Here is a 22,432-nt window from a genome sequence, read left to right on the forward strand (position 1 = left end):
TTGCAACAAATTAAGTGTTTTAGTAAACACTGTTACAAGGTCCACAAACTTGCATAAAAAGTCAAGAGTAAAGGAAACACTGAACATCTAAACCTCTGTTAATTCTCAATAAGAACTTCTGTTATTTCATCCAAGGCTGTGGCTGAAGTCAGTTGTAGTTCTTGTGTTTCTCTTTCTTTCAGTGTTTCTGCTCATTATCATCAGGTGTTAATCACTAATGGCAAATCGTCACTTAATTATCTCATTAACTTTAAGTCTGCTTCAGTGTCACTTTAACACTCCATGGGCCCTATTTTAACGATCTGAAACGCAAGTGTCAAAGCACGAAGCGCAAGTAACTTTGTGGGCGGGTCTCGGCGCTGTTGCTATTTTCCCGGCGGGATTAATGGCTCTTGCGCCCGGCGCAAATCTAAAATGGGTTGGTCTGAAGTAGCTTCATTATTCATAGGTGTGGTTTGGGCGTAACGTGAATAAACCAATCCGAGCGTCATCCAACATTCCCTTTAAAAGCAGGTGCGCAAGTTCCATTATGGATTGCTATTATTATGGCGCATTTACCAGGCGCACGCCAGGAGCGGTTCACAGCCGAGGACACTGATATGCTTGTAAGAGCAGTGAAAGACAGAGAAGTGAAGTTGTAATGTTGTACATTATGGTAAAGGTGATTTCACAGTCTTTTTTTTTTCAGTCTTTCAGTTTTTTCAGTTTTTCAGTCGATTTTTTTTCCTGGTTCTTGACGGACAAACCAATTTGTCAGATGTCCTTATATACATATAAGTCTTGCCACTATTGGGCAAACAGGTCTTATCCTTAATTATTACAATTAGCCTGAATCATTTGTAAGCTAGATTTATGCCTATTTTTTTCACATCTTCGTGGCACACCACAATGATTTCCGTCATCTCATGTGTTAATATTTTTTTAGTGTAACAATTTATGATTTGCAAAAATAACTGTTGCATCTGTGTAGATTACATGAGCAAAGTGTATGCGCGTTGTGCACGCTATACATTATGGTCAAGCATGCGCCCTTAAAATAGCATAATGAACAACGCGCAACGCGCCACTGACTTTAGACTAGGTTTTTTCTGGTCAGTGGCGCAATTGTTTAATGGAACAGCAAAATAGCACCAGGGATTGTTTGCGCCGGAACACGCCTCCTTTTTTGCGCTGAACCGCCCAGGTAGCGCAAGTTCATTCACTAGTTTAGCGACGTGCTTCTGTGGAGGGAAAAGCGCGCTTTGCGCGGGTGCAAAATAGGAATGACACATGCGTCGGTGTACAAAGTCAATTGCGCTGGGTGCAAGATAGGGCCCCTTATGTGCTCTGAGCAATTTAACACTGAGGATTTTACTGTGTAAAAGACAACAGATTTACAGGAATACTGGCAGAGGTGGACAGTAACTAAGTACATTTACTTGAGGACTGTACTTAAGTACACTTTTTGAGTATCTGTACTTTCCTTGAGTAGTATTTTTTCTGGAAACTTATGACTTTTACTTTACTACATTTGAAAGACAAATATCGTACTTTTTACTCCATTACATTTCTATCAAGGCCCTCGAAGTAGAAAGTCGTAGCCGCTTTGAAAGTCAGTGGATGAATTGTTTTCTTCTTTGAAACGTGATTAGTTTTTTTTTTTGCAGACAGCCTATCAGTAATCACTCTTGTAGGATCACATGAAGTTCAATGATTTCCAAGTATTTTTTGAACACTAATCAATTGATGGCAAAATAGAAGGCGGCAGTTCCCAGACTCAGTGCGCGCAACCATGGTCATACTTAAAAGTTAAAATTAAGAAGAGCAGACGTGGATAAGTCTGAAAAAGTGCAATGACACGAAAGTGCACACAGAAAGCTGCCTCTCAGATGCCAGACCACAAGTACTGAATTTTAGTCTTTAGAATCTACTAAAATATTATTATAGTCAATTAAAACTAGACTAAAACTAAAATAATTCAGATGCCTAAAATGTTATAGTCAAAAGACTGACTAAAACTAAATCCAAATTTGCTGTCAAAATTAACACTGGAATGCAGTATTATTGGTCAAATGATTTGTATAGATTTACCCGCCAAGCTGCCATAGCCTTGAGGATACAGTGCTAACACATAGGCAACGTTCGACAATGATGTTAGTTAGCATGAAAAAACGTAGTTGGGCTAATAATGTTAACTGAAGTCCTTTCAGAAATGTTTTTACATAATCCTATCAACAATTACACAATGTAGAAACCTTTCTTTTCTAGTATGATTTTGACTTTGATAAGAGATTTGTAACTTTTAACAAGTATTTATATGAGTTCAAGGTATGCTAGCATGTCAGATGGAGCTTGACTGGCTGAAACCACCATGATGGATCCGCGTGTATTCATACAACAATGCAACAATAATAATAAAATAATGCGTTTACTTTTACTTTTGATACTTAAGTACTTTTAAAAGCAAGTACTTCTGTACTTTTACTTAAGTAAAAATCTAACTTTACAACTTTCACTTGTAATGGAGTAATATTTAACCAATAGTATTTTTACTTTTACTCAAGTAATGGAGTTGTGTACTTTGTCCACCTCTGAATACTGGATTCTAAACAACAAATAAATGCCACAATTTATCAAGACCTCTGAGCAGATATGAGGGAGAAACACCCAGAAACTCCACATAGAGCCGCTCCAGCATACAGTATAAAGGGCTTTCCTTGCCGTTAATGCTTGGATTTTCTTCTGACAATATCGCAAAAGTTTGACACAAATATGTAATTGAAACCCAGCTATTGGTCTGAGCTTATGCGCCTCAGTTTTTGAGTAAAAAAAGTATATTTTTTGTGGATACATTTGTCAATATGCAACAAAATTGGGATACAAAAATATACTGTTTATCTCAGTAGTGTGCACAGGAGTTTGTTTTGAAATGGTTTTATTTTGTACAATATGGCACAAAGTCACACTTGTAGCCAATCAGACACACATTTTTTTATTATATTTAATGAATAATCCAACAGACGCCTCAAGACCCTAACATGCGAAAGGCCCAAGCCAGCTCTGAGATGTGTGCTCTCCCGATGATCATTATCAGCTTTTATCCCCCAGGCTGACACTAGTCCACTAGACACTAGTGTGTGTGTGTGTGTGTGTGTGTGTGTGTGTGTGTGTGATGGGTAGGGTTAGGGGTAGGGTTAGTGTGTTGTGTGTGTGTGTGTGTGTGTGTGTGTGTGTGTGTGTGTGTGTGTTTGTGTGTGATGGGTAGGGTTAGGGGTAGGGTTAGTGTGTTGTGTATGTGTGTGTGTGTGTGTGTGTGTGTGTGTGTGTGTGTGTGTGTGTGTGATGGGTAGGGTAAGGGGTAGGGTTAGTGTGTTGTGTATGTGTGTGTGATGGGTAGGGTTAGTGTGTTGTGTATGTGTGTGTGTGTGTGTGTGTGTGTGTGTGTGTCTGTGTGTGTGTGTGTGTGTGATGGGTAGGTTTAGGGGTAGGGTTAGTGTGTTGTGTATGTGTGTGTGATGGGTAGGTTTAGTGTGTTGTGTATATGTGTGTGTGTGTGTGTGTGTGTGTGTGTGTGTGTGTGTGATAGGTAGGGTTAGTGTGTTGTGTATGTGTGTGTGTGTGTGTGTGTGTGTGTGTGTGTGTGTGATGGGTAGGGTTAGGGGTAGGGTTAGTGTGTGTGTGTGTGTGTGTGTGTGTGTGTGTGTGTGTGTGTGTGTGTGTGTGTGATGGGTAGGGTTAGGGGTAGTGTGTTGTGTATGTGTGTGTGTGTGTGTGTGTGTGTGTGTGATGGGTAGGGTTAGGGGTAGGGTTAGTGTGTGTGTGTGTGTGTGTGTGTGTGTGTGTGTGTGATGGGTAGGGTTAGGGGTAGTGTGTTGTGTATGTGTGTGTGTGTGTGTGTGTGTGTTTGTGTGCGATGGGTAGGTTTAGGGGTAGGGTTAGTGTGTTGTGTATGTGTGTGCGATGGGTAGGGTTAGGGGTAGGGTTAGTGTGTTGTGTATGTGTGTGTGTGTGTGTGTGTGTGTGTGTGTGTGTGTGTGTGTGTGTGTGTGTGTGTGTGTGTGTGTGTGTGTGTGTGTGTGTGTGTGTGTGTGTGTGTGTGTGATGGGTAGGTTTAGGGGTAGGGTTAGTGTGTGTGTGTGTGTGTGTGTGTGTGTGTGTGTGTGTGTGTGTGATGGGTAGGTTTAGGGGTAGGGTTAGTGTGTGTGTGTGTGATGGGTAGGTTTAGGGGTAGGGTTAGTGTGTGTGTGTGTGTGTGTGTGTGTGTGTGTGTGTGTGTGATGGCTAGGTTTCTGGGTAGGGTTAGTGTGTTGTGTACGTGTGTGTGATGGGTAGGTTTAGGGGTAGTGTTAGTGTTAGTGTGTGTGTGTGTGTGTGTGTGTGTGTGTGTGTGTGTGTGTGTGTGTGTGTGTGTGTGTGTGTGTGTGTGTGTGTGTGTGTGTGTGTGTGTGTGTGTGTGTGTGTGTGTGTGTGTGATGGGTAGGTTTAGGGGTAGGGTTAGTGTGTGTGTGTGTGTGTGTGTGTGGGCATGTTTTCGTGAAATATCAGGACACAAATGTGTATAATGACATGGGTATTACAAAAAGAGGGTGAAATATGAGGACGTTCCCCATGTCCTCACTTTTCAAAATGCTTATAAATCACAGAACAAGTTTTTTTTCACAGAAAGTGAACTGCACAGTCTCCTGTGAGGGCTAAGTTTAGGGGCAGGGGCAGTGTGTGTGTGTGTGTGTGTGTGTGTGTGTGTGTGTGTGTGTGTGTGTGTGTGTGATGGGTAGGGTAAGGGGTAGGGTTAGTGTGTTGTGTATGTGTGTGTGATGGGTAGGGTTAGTGTGTTGTGTATGTGTGTGTGTGTGTGTGTGTGTGTGTGTGTGTCTGTGTGTGTGTGTGTGTGTGATGGGTAGGTTTAGGGGTAGGGTTAGTGTGTTGTGTATGTGTGTGTGATGGGTAGGTTTAGTGTGTTGTGTATATGTGTGTGTGTGTGTGTGTGTGTGTGTGTGTGTGTGTGTGTGATAGGTAGGGTTAGTGTGTTGTGTATGTGTGTGTGTGTGTGTGTGTGTGTGTGTGTGTGTGTGATGGGTAGGGTTAGGGGTAGGGTTAGTGTGTGTGTGTGTGTGTGTGTGTGTGTGTGTGTGTGTGTGTGTGTGTGTGTGTGTGTGTGATGGGTAGGGTTAGGGGTAGTGTGTTGTGTATGTGTGTGTGTGTGTGTGTGTGTGTGTGTGATGGGTAGGGTTAGGGGTAGGGTTAGTGTGTGTGTGTGTGTGTGTGTGTGTGTGTGTGTGTGATGGGTAGGGTTAGGGGTAGTGTGTTGTGTATGTGTGTGTGTGTGTGTGTGTGTGTTTGTGTGCGATGGGTAGGTTTAGGGGTAGGGTTAGTGTGTTGTGTATGTGTGTGCGATGGGTAGGGTTAGGGGTAGGGTTAGTGTGTTGTGTATGTGTGTGTGTGTGTGTGTGTGTGTGTGTGTGTGTGTGTGTGTGTGTGTGTGTGTGTGTGTGTGTGTGTGTGTGTGTGTGTGTGTGTGTGTGTGTGTGTGTGTGATGGGTAGGTTTAGGGGTAGGGTTAGTGTGTGTGTGTGTGTGTGTGTGTGTGTGTGTGTGTGTGTGTGTGATGGGTAGGTTTAGGGGTAGGGTTAGTGTGTGTGTGTGTGATGGGTAGGTTTAGGGGTAGGGTTAGTGTGTGTGTGTGTGTGTGTGTGTGTGTGTGTGTGTGTGTGATGGCTAGGTTTCTGGGTAGGGTTAGTGTGTTGTGTACGTGTGTGTGATGGGTAGGTTTAGGGGTAGTGTTAGTGTTAGTGTGTGTGTGTGTGTGTGTGTGTGTGTGTGTGTGTGTGTGTGTGTGTGTGTGTGTGTGTGTGTGTGTGTGTGTGTGTGTGTGTGTGTGTGTGTGTGTGTGTGTGTGTGTGTGGGCATGTTTTCGTGAAATATCAGGACACAAATGTGTATAATGACATGGGTATTACAAAAAGAGGGTGAAATATGAGGACGTTCCCCATGTCCTCACTTTTCAAAATGCTTATAAATCACAGAACAAGTTTTTTTTCACAGAAAGTGAACTGCACAGTCTCCTGTGAGGGCTAAGTTTAGGGGCAGGGGCAGTGTGTGTGTGTGTGTGTGTGTGTGTGTGTGTGTGTGTGTGTGTGTGTGTGTGTGTGTGTGTGTGTGTGTGTGTGTGTGTGTGTGTGTGTGTGTGTGTGTGTGTGTGTGTGTGATGGGTAGGGTTAGGGGCAGGGGCAGTGTGTGTGTGTGTGTGTGTGTGTGTGTGTGTGTGTGTGTGTGTGTGTGTGTGTGTGTGTGTGTGTGTGTGTGTGTGTGTGTGTGTGTGTGTGTGTGTGATGGGTAGGTTTAGGGGCAGGGCCAGTGTAAGGGGATAGAAAATACGGTTTGTACGGTATAAAAACCATTACGCCTATGGAATGTCCTCACATTTCACAAAAACAAACATGTGTGTGTGTGTGTGTGTTTGTGATTGGTAGGTTTAGGTTTAGGGGTAGGGTAAGTGTGTTGTGTTTGTGTGTGTGACGGGTAGGTTCAGGGGTAGGGTTAGTGTGTGTGTGTGATGGGTAGGTTTAGGGGTAGGGGTAGGGGTAGGGTTAGTGTGTGTGTGTGTGTGTGATGGGTAGGGTTAGTGTGTGTGTGTGTGTGTGTGTGTGTGTGTGTGTGTGTGTGATGGGTAGGTTTAGGTTTAGGGGTAGGGTTAGTGTGTTGTGTATGTGTGTGTGACGGGTAGGTTCAGGGGTAGGGTTAGTGTGTGTGTGTGATGGGTAGGTTTAGGGGTAGGGGTAGGGGTAGGGTTAGTGTGTGTGTGTGTGTGTGTGATGGGTAGGGGTAGGGTTAGTGTGTGTGTGTGTGTGTGTGTGTGTGATGGGTAGGTTTAGGGGTAGGGTTAGTGTGTTGTGTATGTGTGTGTGACGGGTAGGTTTAGGGGAAGGGTTAGTGTGTGTGTGTGATGGGTAGGTTTGGGTTAGGGGTAGGGGTAGGGTTAGTGTGTGTGTGTGTGTGTGTGTGTGTGTGATGGGTAGGTTTGGGTTAGGGGTAAGGTTAGTGTAAGGGGAGAGAATATACAGTAGTTTGTACAGTATAAAAATCATTATGTCTATGGAAAGTCCCCATAAAATATGGAAACCCAACTCTCTGTGTGTGTGTGTGTGTGTGTGTGTGTGTGTGTGTGTGTGTGTGTGTGTGTGTGTGTGTGTGTGTGTGTGTGTGTGTGTGTGTGTGTGTGTGTGTGTGTGTGTGTGTGTGTGTGTGTGTTGTTAAAAGTTCTTAAAAGTTAAGAAAGTTATACATAATTTTGTCTTGGCCAGTGACAAGCTGACTGAATTATTTTGGAAGCTGTTGGCAGTTACACAAACGGCTCATTTCACAACGTCCCAATGTGCTTTTCTGTTGTTTGAGCATTAAGCTTTACAAATGCAATTTCTGTCCAACATTCTCCTAAAAGGCTGAGGTTTTTTCCCTTTTCCTTTTGGGAAAGCATGATTCAGCTGTATTTATGAGCCTCTGGTATGTGAGCTGGCCAGTGTTTAGGGTTTGCTATTGTCTGGGACTGTATATAACGTGTATATAACTCTTCAAAGGCATGGATGGCTGTAGGAGCGAGTGTGTCTGTGGTGTTGAGGATCTGCCTACACTTGCTCATGTCAGCTCTCCTCTGATTTATCACTGTAGTGCATCTGTGGCCATTTCAGGGGTCATCAATAGACATAATAAATCTCTTAACTGACTTTGAAGTTCTTGTCTCGAAGGACTGGGGGTTTGGACTGGCCATTGCTGTAGCTTTGTACATTTCTAAGCACACAGGTTTGTGTGTCGAATCTGTTACAACTGTTGATTTTAAGGGATTAGTGTTAATGCTGCATAGTGTGTCGATTCAATCGATTAATTGTCACTAATAATTTAATCTTTAAAACATATCAATGGTCAATTAAGCAAGGTCATCATTACAGTAGTTTTGCGGCTCATGCACAAAACACGCGCAGCAAACACACGAGGGAAAATTATACGAGCGCTTACAAACTAACATGAACATGCACAACTGTCATTTTATTAAGGGAGTTATTTGTTTTATTGTTTTATAATGTTTCCTGTTGTGCACTTCCCTGGTAAAAAAATGTTTAACTTCATTGTATTTCAAATATATTCCCTTTTCAATAGTATATTGCAAATATACTCACAAAAATCGTACCATATTAAATACATAAAAAGTATATTAGCATCATATTTTCACAATACAACTTTAAAATTATTGTATTTTAGTATATTTTCAAAAAATATATTTGAGAAAAAACACTTAAAATGAAAGTTCTGTGTACTTTTTTAAAATGTACTTATTTGAAAAATATATTTTGTTAGTATTTTTTAAACTGTATGCTCAAAATTTGAGTATAATTTTTAAGTTTACATTTTTGAATTGGTTTTTGAATTCACTTAATTAATTTATGGCATATTACTTTTAGAAAGTGTTCAAATGTATGCCTAATGCATTAAAAGCCCATTTTTAAATTTCTGCAGTGTACAATTCACCCTTCGCCGCAGGTTTGATTGACAGGTGATCTGACCAATCACATCGCCGAATCTGCCAGTTTGTCCGTCAAAGCAGTCAGGAGAGTTAGTAGATTAACGTTGGTGGACTTGAACTCGGAAAAACGGTGTGTACTGACATCTTTCCGCGCTTGAAACAACATTTCTTTTAGTGTTCATTCATGTTTATTTCATGCTTATCAATGAACTTGAAGGAAGAGACGATCGGTTCACCTTTAACTGAGGCGCTACAGCGATCACCACACATGAAAGAGCCACAAAACGCTATTTATTGTTTCAATTTCTTTTAAAAAAATGTCAATTTCATGTATTTTCTGATGTATTATCTCTACGTTAGAACATGTGTGTGGTGTGAGAGCGCCATGGCTTGTCGGACATAGCAACAGTAACTAAAGGGGGCGGGTCTTTGCCAACGGTCAGTTGGCTACTGTAGTTGTGATAAATGTTTAATAAGTGTACATTGGCAGAGAAGAATCGTATTACAATAGTACACAAAACATTATTAGTGTCCATTCGTCTCTCCTCATCATCTCACTAACACTCCAGTGGGCGGGGCATCTCACTAACACTCCAGTGGGCGGGGCATCTCACTGACACTCCAGTGGGCGGGGCATCTCACTGACACTCCAGTGGGCGGGGCATCTCACTAACACTCCAGTGGGCGGGGCATCTCACTAACACTCCAGTGGGCGGGGCATCTCACTAACACTCCAGTGGGCGGGGCCAGAGTTGTGATGATGAAGTGGGCGTTGATCTTCTTCTGCAGAGGCGCTCTTTCTCCAGCTATTACAGGCTCATTCACAACCAGTCGCTCTCTGGGCTTGGGGACAATAAAAACTGATCTGAAACTTACAGGATATTTTTATAGTATGAATATGATGACCTCTTATATGACAAAAGCTCAAGGGAAATTTCATTTCTCAGTTCATGACCCCTTGAAATAGCATTAATAAAGATTGTTGTATAAAATAAATGACCTTGTTAGTTCATGTAAATGAATGCGATTAACTAATGAGACCTTATTGTGAAGCATTACTGGTTGATGTAGGGCTGACGCCTCCACAAACCTTCCTCTCGTGTCACATCCGCTCTCACTCTGGAAAAATATTTCTGCTTTTGTGACAGTTGTGTAATTTCCTGTTTCCCTACAGGCTTCTCCAAAGGACATGAGGGTTAGATCCCTCCAGGAGCTGGACATCTATGGTTCCTCTCTCCTCTCATCCCACACCGGAGGGACTCGTTCCTGTTTCTGATCCCCAAACCTCCGCCCTCCCCAAGTCTTTCCCTAATTCATGACCCAGCAGGATGTGCGAGCTCTCTCTGAGCGTCTCCTCATAGCCTCGCACAAGGGCCAGGCTGAACATGTGGTTCAGCTCATCAACAAAGGGGCCAAGGTAGCCATTACCAGGGTCAGTATAATGCGTTAGATAGAGTAAAGCTCACTATATCACTGTGTACATGGGATGAGCAACTTGCCCTAATGTTATGGAAGTAATGTGTTGTTTTTATCGTATTGTTTACTGTATTTATTTGCTTGTTCACTGTCCTTGTGGGTTTTGGCTCTTTTGCTGTTGTCGGCTGTAAAGACGTTCCGCATAAATGTTTTAAAAGGCCTCATTATTAGATAAAAAGTCAAAAATATGACATGCTAAGTCATAATTACAAGATAAAATTTTGAAAATATGATTTTATAAGTCCTCATTATTAGATAAAAAGTCAAATATATGACATGCTAAATCATTATCATAAGATAAAAATGTTGAAATATGATTTTAAAAGGCCTCATTATTAAATAAAAAGTCAAAAATATGACATGCTAAATCATAATTATAAGATAAAAATGTTGAAATATGATTTTAAAAGGCCTCATTATTAGATAAAAAGTAAAAAATATGACATGATAAGTCATAATTACAAGATAAAATGTTGAAAATATGATTTTAAAAGTCCTCATTATCATATAAAAAGTCAAACATATGACATGCTAAGTCATCATTATAAGATCAAATTTTGAAAATATGATTTTAAAAGTCCTCATTATTAGATAAAAAGTAAAAAAAAATGACATGCCAAGTCATAATTATAAGATAAAAATGTGAAATAATGATTTTAAAAGTCCTCATTATCATATAAAAAAAATATGACATGCTAAATCATAATTATAAGACAAAAATGTTGAAATATGATTTTAAAAGGCCTCATTATTAGATAAAAAGTCAAAAATATGACATGCTAAGTCATAATTATAAGATCAAATTTTGAAAATATGATTTTATAAGTCCTCATTATCATATAAAAAGTCAAAAATATGACATGCTAAGTCATAATTGCAAGATCACATTTTGAAAATATGATTTTAAAAGTCCTCATTATTAGATAAAAAGTCAAAAATATGACATGCTAAGTCATAATTATAAGATAAAATGTTAAAAATATGATTTTAAAAGTCCTCATTATCATATAAAAAGTCAAAAATATGACATGCTAAGTCATAATTGCAAGATCACATTTTGAAAATATGATTTTAAAAGTCCTCATTATTAGATTAAAAGTCAAAAATATGACATGCTAAGTCATAATTATAAGAAAAAAAAATTAAAATATGATTTTAAAAGTCCTCATTATTAGATAAAAAGTAAAAAAAATGACAGGCCAAGTCAATTATAAGATAAAAATGTGAAAATATGATTTTAAAAGTCCTCATTATCATATTAAAAAAATGACATGCTAAATCATAATTATAAGATAAAAATGTTGAAAATATGATTTTAAAAGTCCTCAGTATCATATAAAAAGTCAAAAATATGACATGCTAAATCTTAATTGACCTTTGAAACCAATGAAATCATTTGGCGAAGTGATATGGAAATGCAGTCAAGACCTGCGTCTTTACGAACGGGTCATGACCTGGAGGAGGAATGTGAGGAATCGGGATATGGCCAGGAAAAGTGCATACAGATTCCTCAGTTCTGTGATGGTACTGATGTCCTTTTCCAGTACATTACGGCGAAGTTATTATATTCTGACAGTTGGGACAGGCTCTTAAAGTGGCCATGAAACAGAAGTCACATGACTCTTCTCTATTGTGTCTGATATTATAGTGAAACGCTTGAACGCATGAAATGTTTATGCTAATAACTTTTGAACCCTTAGGGCTAGAAACAAAATATTTTTTCCTCTGATTCCTGAGCTCATGACGATTCAATCGCATCGATCCCCATGATGTCACTTTCCGTCATTAAAATATTCCCGCCATTTTGAATTTCCCAAAAAACCTACTTTTGCGAACTCGTCCTAGACGGTTCGTCCAATTTGCACAAAAATTGAATCAGATCGTCTTCAGACCATGCTGACAAAAAGTTATGGAATTCAAGCCGAGTCGACTGATATTCAATTTGACCTTATCGGCCATTTTGGCTGTCGGCCATTTTGAATTATGTGATAAAATGCTGTATTTAGCTAGACTAGGGTTCCCAAATGAGGTTTGTGAGTTGTTGAAAAGCTAATATATAATTAAAGCAAATGGTTAACCACAATTAAACTAAATATTTAGTGTTGGGGACACTAAATATTCAACTAGATAACTGATCTGCTCATTTAAATGATCATAAAGTCATAATTAAGACATAAAATGTTGAAAATCTGATTTTAAAAGTCAAAGTTTAAGTTCATAAGTTTAACACACATTTGGAAACGTAATGTGTGCTAGATTCACTTTGATTCGTTGATTCGTCAAATCGTTTCCGATAAACGCGCAAACAAATTTTACGCAAATACACGTAAGGTTATATCTCCGCAACGCTTTATCGTATTCAAACCAAACTTGGTACATGTCATCACAAGCATGACCTGAGGCAACATACAGCGTTTCGACACAGCGCCATCAACTGGTCCGGAGATACGAAAAATGTATATTTTTGCTTTTAACTTCTGAACCGTTTGTCCAAAAATCATAAAAGTGGTCTCCTTATGCATCATGCCGAGTCGACTGATATCCAATTTGACCATATCGGCCATTTAGGCTGTCGGCCATTTTGAATTATGTGATAAAATGCTGTATTTTATGAACACATGAACGGATTGTTACGAAACTCGGTATGGGTCATCAGCACGATGACCTGAAGGATCCTGAGAAGTTTCGAAACTGTGCCACCTAGTGCATACTTTGTTTTTTTCAAATGCTTATAACTTTAGCTGTGGTTGACTTATTTTCAAGTCACTCATCTCCTAAGACTCATGAATCATTGCTGAGTCCAACGATACCAGACTTGCCAGGTTTTGGTGTATGGTTTGTGCAGCGTTGTAATTTAGCACTTAAAAAACGTTAGCTGATATCTTCCAAACCGCTAGTCCGATTGAGACAAAACCAGCGTCAGAAGTTCGGAAATATAGGTTGATAGTGAATTGATATTGCCCAAATGTCAAAATATTGATAGTAAGAGGTAGTAAAATCCAATCAAGGTCAGGTGTCAGTCATTTTTTACGTATTTTTTCATAGAAATGTCTATAACTCCAAAACTAAATTAGATATTTTCACCAAAATTGACACACACATGTATGGGCTCACTCCGAGGACATAAAAAACGGTGGGATTGTGCCTCTTGGTGGCGCTATAATAGAACAAAACATGAAATTCCCATAGACTAAAATGAATTTTTCAGCCCTTTTGCCTAAAGTCATCTTAAAATGTGTTTAATTGCTCATTGCTGCAGTTGATCTGCCACTCCCAGCCATTTTGGCATGTCTTCTTCTCTGGGCTTGGCCCCAATAATGGCTGCTTGCAGCTATATTTACTATTATCTGTTTTAGTTCTAATTACTAAAGTTCTATCTTTAAATTATGATTATCATAATATCGTAATATAATTCTTCCATGACTGATGTTGAGAGTGTACATTCAAATCTTTTAATAGCTGTGCCCTTTTACAAAGATAAGCTGATTTGGTGGAATCTCACATATTTTAGTAATCATCATAAATTTGGTGTCATTCGAAAGCTTACGAACTGACATGTGAAGTCTTGAGATTGAGAGAACTCTTATTATAAGTTCCCCCTCCTGCCATCTGGAAGGCGGTACAGATGTAACCCAGCACATTCCTCTGGTCTCTTCCCCCGGGTCATTACATCATAACTCCCACTAGTGCTGTGTGTCCAATCTCAGAATATAAAGCTAGTTTTGAGTCCATACGCAGATTTATGCTCCCCCAGGCACAGGTATGACACAGAAGATGTGCCGTCTTTTATTCACTGCTTGTTGTTTGTTCCTGCCCTCATTCATCCTGGATGATTTGGACACACTTCTCTCATGTGAGGTCATTTTAACATTCAGCTAGACTAGGGTTCCCAAATGGGGCTTGTGGGTTGTTGAAAAGCTCATTTATAATTAAAGCAAATGGTTAACCACAATTAAACTAAACATTTAGTGTTTGGGACACTAAATATTCAACTATATTACTGATCAGCTCATTTAAATTATCATTAAGTCATAATTAAGAGATAAAATGTTGAAAATATGATTTTAAATGTCTTCATTATTAGATAAAAAGTCAAAAATATGATTTTAAAAGTCATAATAGTGAGATAAAGAGTCAAAAATATGACATTCTAAGTCCTAGTTATAAGATAAAATGTTGAAAATATGATTTTAAAAGTCCTCATTATTAGATGAAAAGCCAAAAATATTACATGCTAAGACATAATTATAAGATAAAATGTTGAAAATATGGTTTTAAAAGCCCTTATTATTAGATGAAAAGTCAAAAATATAACATGCTAAGTCATAATTATAAGATAAAATGTTGAAAATATGATTTTAAAAGTCCTCATTATTAGATGAAAAGTCATAAATATGACATGCTAAGTCATTGTGAGATGAACAGTTGAGATTAGGACTTTAAAAATTCAAAATTATGACTTAAAAATCTAATTTATGATTAAAAGTCCTAATTATGAGATAAAAGCTGAAATTAGATTTTTAAAAAGTCTGAATTATGACCAAAACACACACACAGACATTTAAGAGATGAAATCATGCTTATTTTTTTAATGCGCTTTTAATTTTTTGATTCACACTTATAATAATAATAATATTTACATTTTTGTTTTCAGTTTGTGCAATATATTTTTTGACATGCGTTTTTACATTTTGAAATCAGTTTTTACAACCGAAATGAATCAATCAAAAACTTCCTTTAGCTTTTCATCTAAAACTAAATTAATTTTCTCTCATCGGTGTAAAGCTGCTCTGAAGCATCTGTGTGTCACTTACTTACATTCACATTCACACAATTTCAAAAAAAATTTGTGGACAGATATTTACATAATTTCAGCAATATTCTGCCAAAATAAAAGATCAGTGATTTGAGTGTTAGTTGGTTCTTGTAAAGAGAGAACCGAAGTGTGAGCACCCCTATTTTAACATAAAAACCATCCAATTAAAACGCATACTGAAAAAATATTAGCTGTTTTATCGGTTTACATGTCATGTGACCAGGGCTTGACATCAACTTTTTTGCTCAGCAGCCGCTGTGGCTAATGGTTTTCCAAAATTACTAGCCACTCAGCATTTTGACCGGCTACAATTTTGACATTGATACCATGGGGAAAATCTGCCATATAGATATTTTTAATATCTCGTGATTTGTCGAGTCAAATCAGCTGTCACTTTAAGACCTGATGCACGGATACATTAGTCAAGTCAAGTCAACTTTATTTATATAGCGCTTTTAACAATGCAGATTGTTTCAAAGCAGCTTTACAGTGTTAAACAGGAAAATAATGCAGCATAATTTTATCCAGCCGTCTAGCCATTCTGGAGAAAAAATGTCATCAGTTCATTTCAATTATCTTACAGTGACAGTGTGGGCTTTAGATCAGTAATTAGAGCAGTAATTTAGTTTATATGCTTAATTTAGTTTAATAATTTGATTTATTTGGATATTTAGTTGAAAAATGTAGTGTCCCCAACTGAGCACGCCAAGCCAGAGGCAACAGTGGCAAGGAAACCAAAACCCCATCAGGTGACCTAATGGAGAAAAATAAACCTTGGGAGAAACCAGGCTCAGTCGGGTGCCAGTTCTCCTCTGGCCAATTAACAAACAGCGTATTATTATTATTATTCTGGCAGCTTTACAGGTCAGAGGTCATAATAGATCGGAATATTCAAAGGATCCGAGGCAACACGCCGGAGACGGGTTTATTGAGGATGATGTGTTGATTAAATAATTATTAAAGTGCAATATTCGAAAGATCGGAGGCAACACGCTGGAGACGGGTTAATTGAGGATGATGTGTTGATTAAATAATTATTAAAGTGCAATATTCGAAAGATCGGAGGCAACACGCTGGAGACGGGTTAATTGAGGATGATGTGTTGATTAAATAATTATTAAAGTGCAATATTCGAAAGATCGGAGGCAACACGCTGGAGACGGGTTAATTGAGGATGTCATTTCGATTTAAGTATTATTAAATTGTAATATTCGAACAATCGGTGTCATCACGCCGGAGACGGGTTTATTGAGGATGCCGTGTCGATGAGGCAATTTCAGGGGAGTCTGGTTTTGGCAAGCACGTAAATACTGTCTCTCTTCTTCTTCTGTGTGACAAGCGAATGTCAGAAGCGTAAAGTGGAGCAGCGCCACCTTGTGTACCGGGAGCGCATCTACTGAATGTGCACGATCACTCGGCGCAGCGTGTTTTTTTTATTCACTGTGTTTACGTGAATACTCGCCAAGACCGGCATTTTGACATTATTTTGTGTGTTTAACCCTCATCCCTCCCTTGCACTTTTAAACAAATCCTTCCCTCGCGGGTCACAATTACCGGAAGCCCTAAAATTGTAACTGCTCCAATGGGTCCTAAAGTCAGTTTCTCTTCAGAATGCTTTCAGATACACATGCAGACATTATAAAATAATTTTTTTTGGTAAAGTTTTGGCATTTTTTCTTAGTATTTTGAGCATTTTTAAGGCCTGTACACACCGGGACGAATATCGCGCACACTTATCGCCAGCGTTTTTCGTGCCGTTTTTCGGCGCGTCTTGAGTGTTCACACCCAAGCGATTTCCACTGGCGAATCGCCGAGTGAACGTGCACATTCAGTAGATGATGGCGCTCCCGGTACACAAGGTGGTGCTGCGGCACTTTAAGCTTCTGACACTCGCTTGTCACACAGAAGGAGAAGAGAGACAGTATTTACGTGCTTGCCAAAACCACAGATATATTATGTCTATGGCCAAAACCATTCACACACTTTTTGCTAACTGGCTAGCAGCATTAGCAGCTCATCTTCTTCTTTGTCTACTTACTACTTCCTCGTTGTATCAATGCGTGCTCGGCAAGACCGTTTTGTGCTTGAGCGCCACCAAGTGGTGTTTTACTGTCACTTCAGCAGCTCCAGGCACGTGAACAAAAGCGCTGATCTCATTGGTCGGACAGTTTTTAACGCGCCACGTCAAAATAAAAAAACGAACGCGAGGCGTTTTTCGCGTCGGTGTGCACACTCACATTGGCGCCCTTTGTTTAGTCACGAGGAGTTAAACGTCGGCGATAAACGCGCGCAAAAATTGTCCCGGTGTGAACAGACCTTTAGGTTTTTCTATGTGCGATTCATAACATCCCTCATTCCTAAAGGGGTCAAATTGACCCGCAAGGAAAGGATTCATTACTTTTTATAATTCAACCACAAAACTCCTCAAATCCAGTACATTTTTTGTGTGTATTCGTGGTTCAAATGCAACAAAAGTTTTGGTCTTGGACCACTTCAATGAACTCTCAGTTTTTTTTACTTAAAAAAAAAAAAAAGAGTTTCGGGTCAAAATAAATCAAGGGAAGGATGAGGGTTAAGCGCAATAAACAGCGAAAACAAACTCAATTTAGTTCTGAGAGGCAGCTTTATGTGTGCGCACTCTGGGTAGGTGGCACAAAATGTGGGAAAGAGTTAAATTCCACGGCGAAATTCAAGCCCTGTAACAGCAACAATATTCATCCAGAGCAAATAAAATGAGCGAGTGAGAGGAGGCGGGTTTGTGTGTCACTCGCTGTCGGAGAGATGAGAGAGAAAGCACAGCTGGATAATTAGTATTTTTGAGCGCTGAAAATGAGCATTTTAGATATTTCAGTATGGATATGTCTCGGAAATTTCACTTAATTGTTGAAAAATGTATAGCCTATATTATGTATAAAAATCAACTCGTCAATATGTCTAGTTGGAGTGACTACGTTACACACCACTGCTGAAATACACACACATCTGGTGGGTTGGCAGGTGTGTTAATGTCACGAATGTGTCGTTAAATTACTGGAAAGTAAATATTTTACATTTGAAGGGTCTCGGGGTGACAAAAAAGTTTGGGAACCCCTGAGCAAGACCATTTCAACAGTTATTCAACTATTTTAGTCCTCCAATATTGGCCACCCCTTCATATGTGTGTTGTCACTTCATCATCTCATGCTGTTGTTCAAAAGGAACGGTCGGAGCCTCTCACAACCCTACCGCATCTCTTCACCTGTGTTTCCATCAGTCCGCATCAAATATTTCTGTTGCATGTCTGTAAACGTTGCTGCATCTGACTGAAATCCACCCTGTAATCAACACTCAATGCCCTCTGACAGTTAACCTGCCTACGGCTGCCTATTCACTCACTGTCAGACAGCAGCACCCTCTGAAGAAACGTACTGTCACTTAAAGGAACACGCGACTTTTTGAGACTTTAGCTTATTCACCGTATCCCCCAGAGTTAGATAAGTCCATACATACCATTCTCATCTCCGTGCCATAACTCTGTCTGACGCACCCACCGCTAGCCTAGCTTAGCACAAAGACTGGAGGTAAATGGCTCCAGCTAGCCTAGCTTAGCACAAAGACTGGAGGTAAATGGCTCCAGCTAGCCTACTGCTCAATAAGAGACAAAATAACGGCAACATTTTCCTATTTACATGTTGTGATGTGTATAGTTACATTGTGTACTAAGACCGACGGAAAATTAAAAAGTTGTGATTTTCTAGACGAGTGCAGCGGCGCAATGATATTACGCATCGCCTGAAAATAGAAGGTTGTCACGTTGGTTTTGTTGACGGAAGTTAGCCTATTTTCAGGCGCTGTGTAATATCATTGCGCCGCTGCACTCATGGGACGGCACAAAGTCCCTTGATTATTACCAAGCGGCTCCTCTCGCAGTTTCTCCTGAAGCCGATACGGAAGTGACTTAAACTGCAGTTCATGGACTGGCCACTAGAGACAGACTCCAGAAGGAGCAGAATCTCATTGAGCTCATGTTAAAATGCCCAACTTTACAGCAGAAGAACACATGTTTACAGTCTGGGACACATTGTGCTTTTGGTCTATACGGCTAATTTTGCTCTTCATGACGACTGTGAGGGGGTGAATGTTTTATAACTCATTCGTTTACATTATATAAAGCCTTAAAGTTCTGCATAATAAAGGGCGTGGCCACTTTGAGTGACAGGTGGATTGTCGTTTGTCTGTTAGTCATTACGTCACCTCAGCTACGCCCACGTCCCGCCTTTTTGCCCATTTTCTGTTATCCGGGAGTGACACGCAATGCCAAGATGGCGACGACCAGCTCGACCCGACTTTACGCTTCAAAATTGCTCTTCAGATCCTATGGGTGACGTCACAGACACTACGTCCATATTTTTTTACAGTCTATGATTATTACGCAGGAATGAGAGTATAGTTCCTAGCCATATCGGACTAGAAAATCACAACTTTTCATTTTCCGTCAGTCATAGTACACAATGTAACTATACACTATAAAAGCACTATTAGAGAACATATCGTGTTATGCTCCCTTCAATTTATTCCTTAAATGTTCTTAAAAAGGTCTTAATTTACCTTCATTAAACCTGCAGAAACCCTGAGGTTTCATGCAGAGAGGACATTTACATCATTTGCATATTATGTCTACTATACATGTGCTAAAACACTAAAGATACAGCAGCCAGAACACGCTGCGTGACACGAGTGTCGTCCGTTACATAAGACACCGCTCTTTGTGTGACATGATGCTCTCCTGACTGCAGTCCTCTGGGAGATTAATCTCTGGACTTAAACAGTACAAAAGAGGACTGATGATGTCATACGTCCCTCCTGCTGGCCAACGCATGAATTCATGCATCGCATTTTTATTTACCCTCACTCGTTATGTAAAAGGTATTTTGCAGATTTGCGTTCACGCATCATGGTCACACTTCTGTTTTGTCCCACACACGTTCCCTGGCTTGCCCTCCATTCAGATTGACTGAAGTCCTGTGTGTGTGTGTGTGTGTGTTTTCTTGCAGAACGGCAGAACACCTCTGCATTTGGCTGCTTATAAGGGCCACATTGCTGTTGTGAGGATTCTGCTCGCTGCTGGTTGTGACCTGGATATTCAGGATGATGTGAGTATAACATGTTTGCAGCATTTTCTCTTTTGAGCGAAAATGCCAGGAATTTACAGAACGATGCTGACATCACAGTCAGTCACAGCTCTTGTTTTACTCTGAATTCACATGATAAAGTTGTCTTTAACCACCACTGTAAGAAATGATATTGTTTAGTGCTGTAGTTGTTCTACCGTCACCATGATGGGGATCAGTGTTGCTTTAGCTCAGGATTAGGGCTGCACGATTAATCAAAATCGAACCGCAATCGCGATTTGGCTTATGTGCGATTATGAAAGCGCAAAGGCTGCGATTTTAATGAAATAAATAAATGTCCAGCGTGTTAGTGAAGAAGCGGCTCTGAGATCAGTAAACGCTTCTCCGTCTGAAAGCACTGCGAGTTTCAGTCGCTTATTATAACGTGCGCTAGAAAAAGCAACGCTTTAAACGCGCTTTGAAGAGTTCATAAACCTATGGCCGTCCAACAAAATACAATGTTTAATAACAGGTTTTAACTCACTTCGTATCGTCAGTCGAGCTGATGTGGCTTCTTATCACAGAATGTCAATCAGCACTGAAAACTTTATTATTATGAAAATACCCAAGAAGGCTTGAAGAACTCAAATACACCATATCTTGAGGCAGTCGTGTTTAATGTCTTCATGTTTAATCAGTCAAAGCGTTTCTATCATCGCTTTATTCAGCCTACAGAGTAAGCTTAGCTTCACGTTAGGGATTTCCTGAAAACTATTACTTCTCTGAGGTGTATGTGGAGTTTCTGCTCGAGGGCGCCCTCTGGCCTACAGTATGAATGACACTTTTGGGTAGAGAATAAGAAAAATAATACTTCTAAATAAATTTATATGACAATCCATGTGTTTTTCTTCAATGTACAGGAGTTTTAATCCCCACAGTGGATGCATAAGAGGCTCATATTTTGTATTAAAGACATAGAATTTAAGAAATTGATATCACAGATAAAAAGCACAGATTATATTCTTTTTACAATAAATCCTTAGACCTTTCTAATGATTTTTAGTCATAGGCCATCTGCATATTAACAGGTAACCCATCATTTTTTTGTAAAATAATTTTTCTGTAAAATATAAATATTATTATTATTATAATATTATTTTTATTCTTAAAATATTTTTTAATAATGAATGTTATTGTAATAGTAATATTTCTTATTTTTATTTAGCAATAATAATAATTATAGTAATTATTATTAGTCATATTAATATATAAACACAAATTGTTATATACACACTTTTCATTTGTTAAAAAATTAAGTAAATAATAATCGCATTTTAAATCGCAATCGTAATTTTAACCAGAATAATCGCAATTGGATATTTTCCCCAAATCGTGCAGTCCTACTCAGGATCTTGGACCTTGTGTATTCATATTCAAATTTCTAATAAAGTTAGGGACATACTGTCAGATCGCACATCGTACAACAATCATGATATTATCGTAGACAAATATATATTGCCCACCCCTACTATGTACATTTAAAAGAATAATTCACTCAGAAATATACATTTTCCTTCCAAACTCCTCTGAGTTTCATCTATGCAACACAAAATAAGATATAGGCATAAAAGCACCATAACTCACGTATTATATTCAGGTCTGAAGACACATTAGCGTTGCTGGATGGGCTCTGGAGGTCTTTTGTTTCACCTTTTTGTTTTTCATTCACCTTTTGGACAGACGATTGGACTGGAATTTGTTTTCATGAACCTTATCTGTGTTTGGGCAACCATGCCATTTTTTTGTAGCTTGTTTTGCTTTGTATATCAGAGAAACAATATCCTCTACAGAAAACTGAAAACAGAGTAATGTTGATCTTGAACAGTGGTTGTGTTTTCAATCTATAGTGCTACAGATATAATTTTTTTATGTCCAACTTGAAATTGAATCAAGATCTGTTGTCGTGTTATGACCAGAATCATAAATCTGTAAGAAAGACTGGTCCAAAACTTTGTTTTATAATGGCCAATGTTAGATCCCTTTGCAACATGGCAAGGAGCCAGTGAGAGTAACACACACCTTCCTCTAATGTGCTGGAGACCTGCTCCATAAGTAACACACTGTGCCGCCGATCACCACTGAGTAAAGCAGGACTGATGTTGAAGTCATATATTGTTTTCCTCATTTCCAGGCTGACCAAACAGCCGTCCACAGAGCAGCTGTGGTGGGAAACACGGATGTCATCTCCGCTCTCATTCAGGAAGGATGTGCACTAGACAGACAAGACAAGGTAAATATTTCTCATTCACATATGCTAGATAAAAGGTTACTATAGCAGTTTCCATTACGTTACGTTCACTGCACTTATGTAAATACTCTTATTATGTGAGAAGCAAACCATGAGAGACATGAAACTATCACAGCGATGTAGGAAATCAGCTGCCTGGGACAACAGCCAAACAATGTGCAATATTTTCCCCAATTACAAATAAATGTGCATTGACATAGAGATGACATAATGTGGTGTCTTTCTACAACTACATGTATAGGGTAACAT

The 22,432-nt window shown here is 39.2% G+C and overlaps 1 protein-coding gene across 1 annotated transcript in view; it reads left to right on the forward strand.

Annotated features, from left to right (window-relative positions):
• ankrd6b (ankyrin repeat domain 6b) overlaps positions 1 to 22,432 on the forward strand; it is a 62,051-nt gene that overhangs the window by 17,815 nt on the left and 21,804 nt on the right. The window contains exons 2-4 of the mRNA XM_079831822.1: positions 9,668 to 9,925; positions 19,819 to 19,917; positions 22,067 to 22,165. Coding sequence (XP_079687948.1) covers positions 9,809 to 9,925; positions 19,819 to 19,917; positions 22,067 to 22,165 — 315 coding nt within the window. The 5' untranslated portion in view covers positions 9,668 to 9,808. The remainder of the gene's footprint in view (positions 1 to 9,667; positions 9,926 to 19,818; positions 19,918 to 22,066; positions 22,166 to 22,432) is intronic.

Source organism: Gobio gobio (assembly GCF_949357685.1).
Source record: "Gobio gobio genome assembly, chromosome: 12".
Lineage (NCBI taxonomy): Eukaryota > Metazoa > Chordata > Actinopteri > Cypriniformes > Gobionidae > Gobio > Gobio gobio.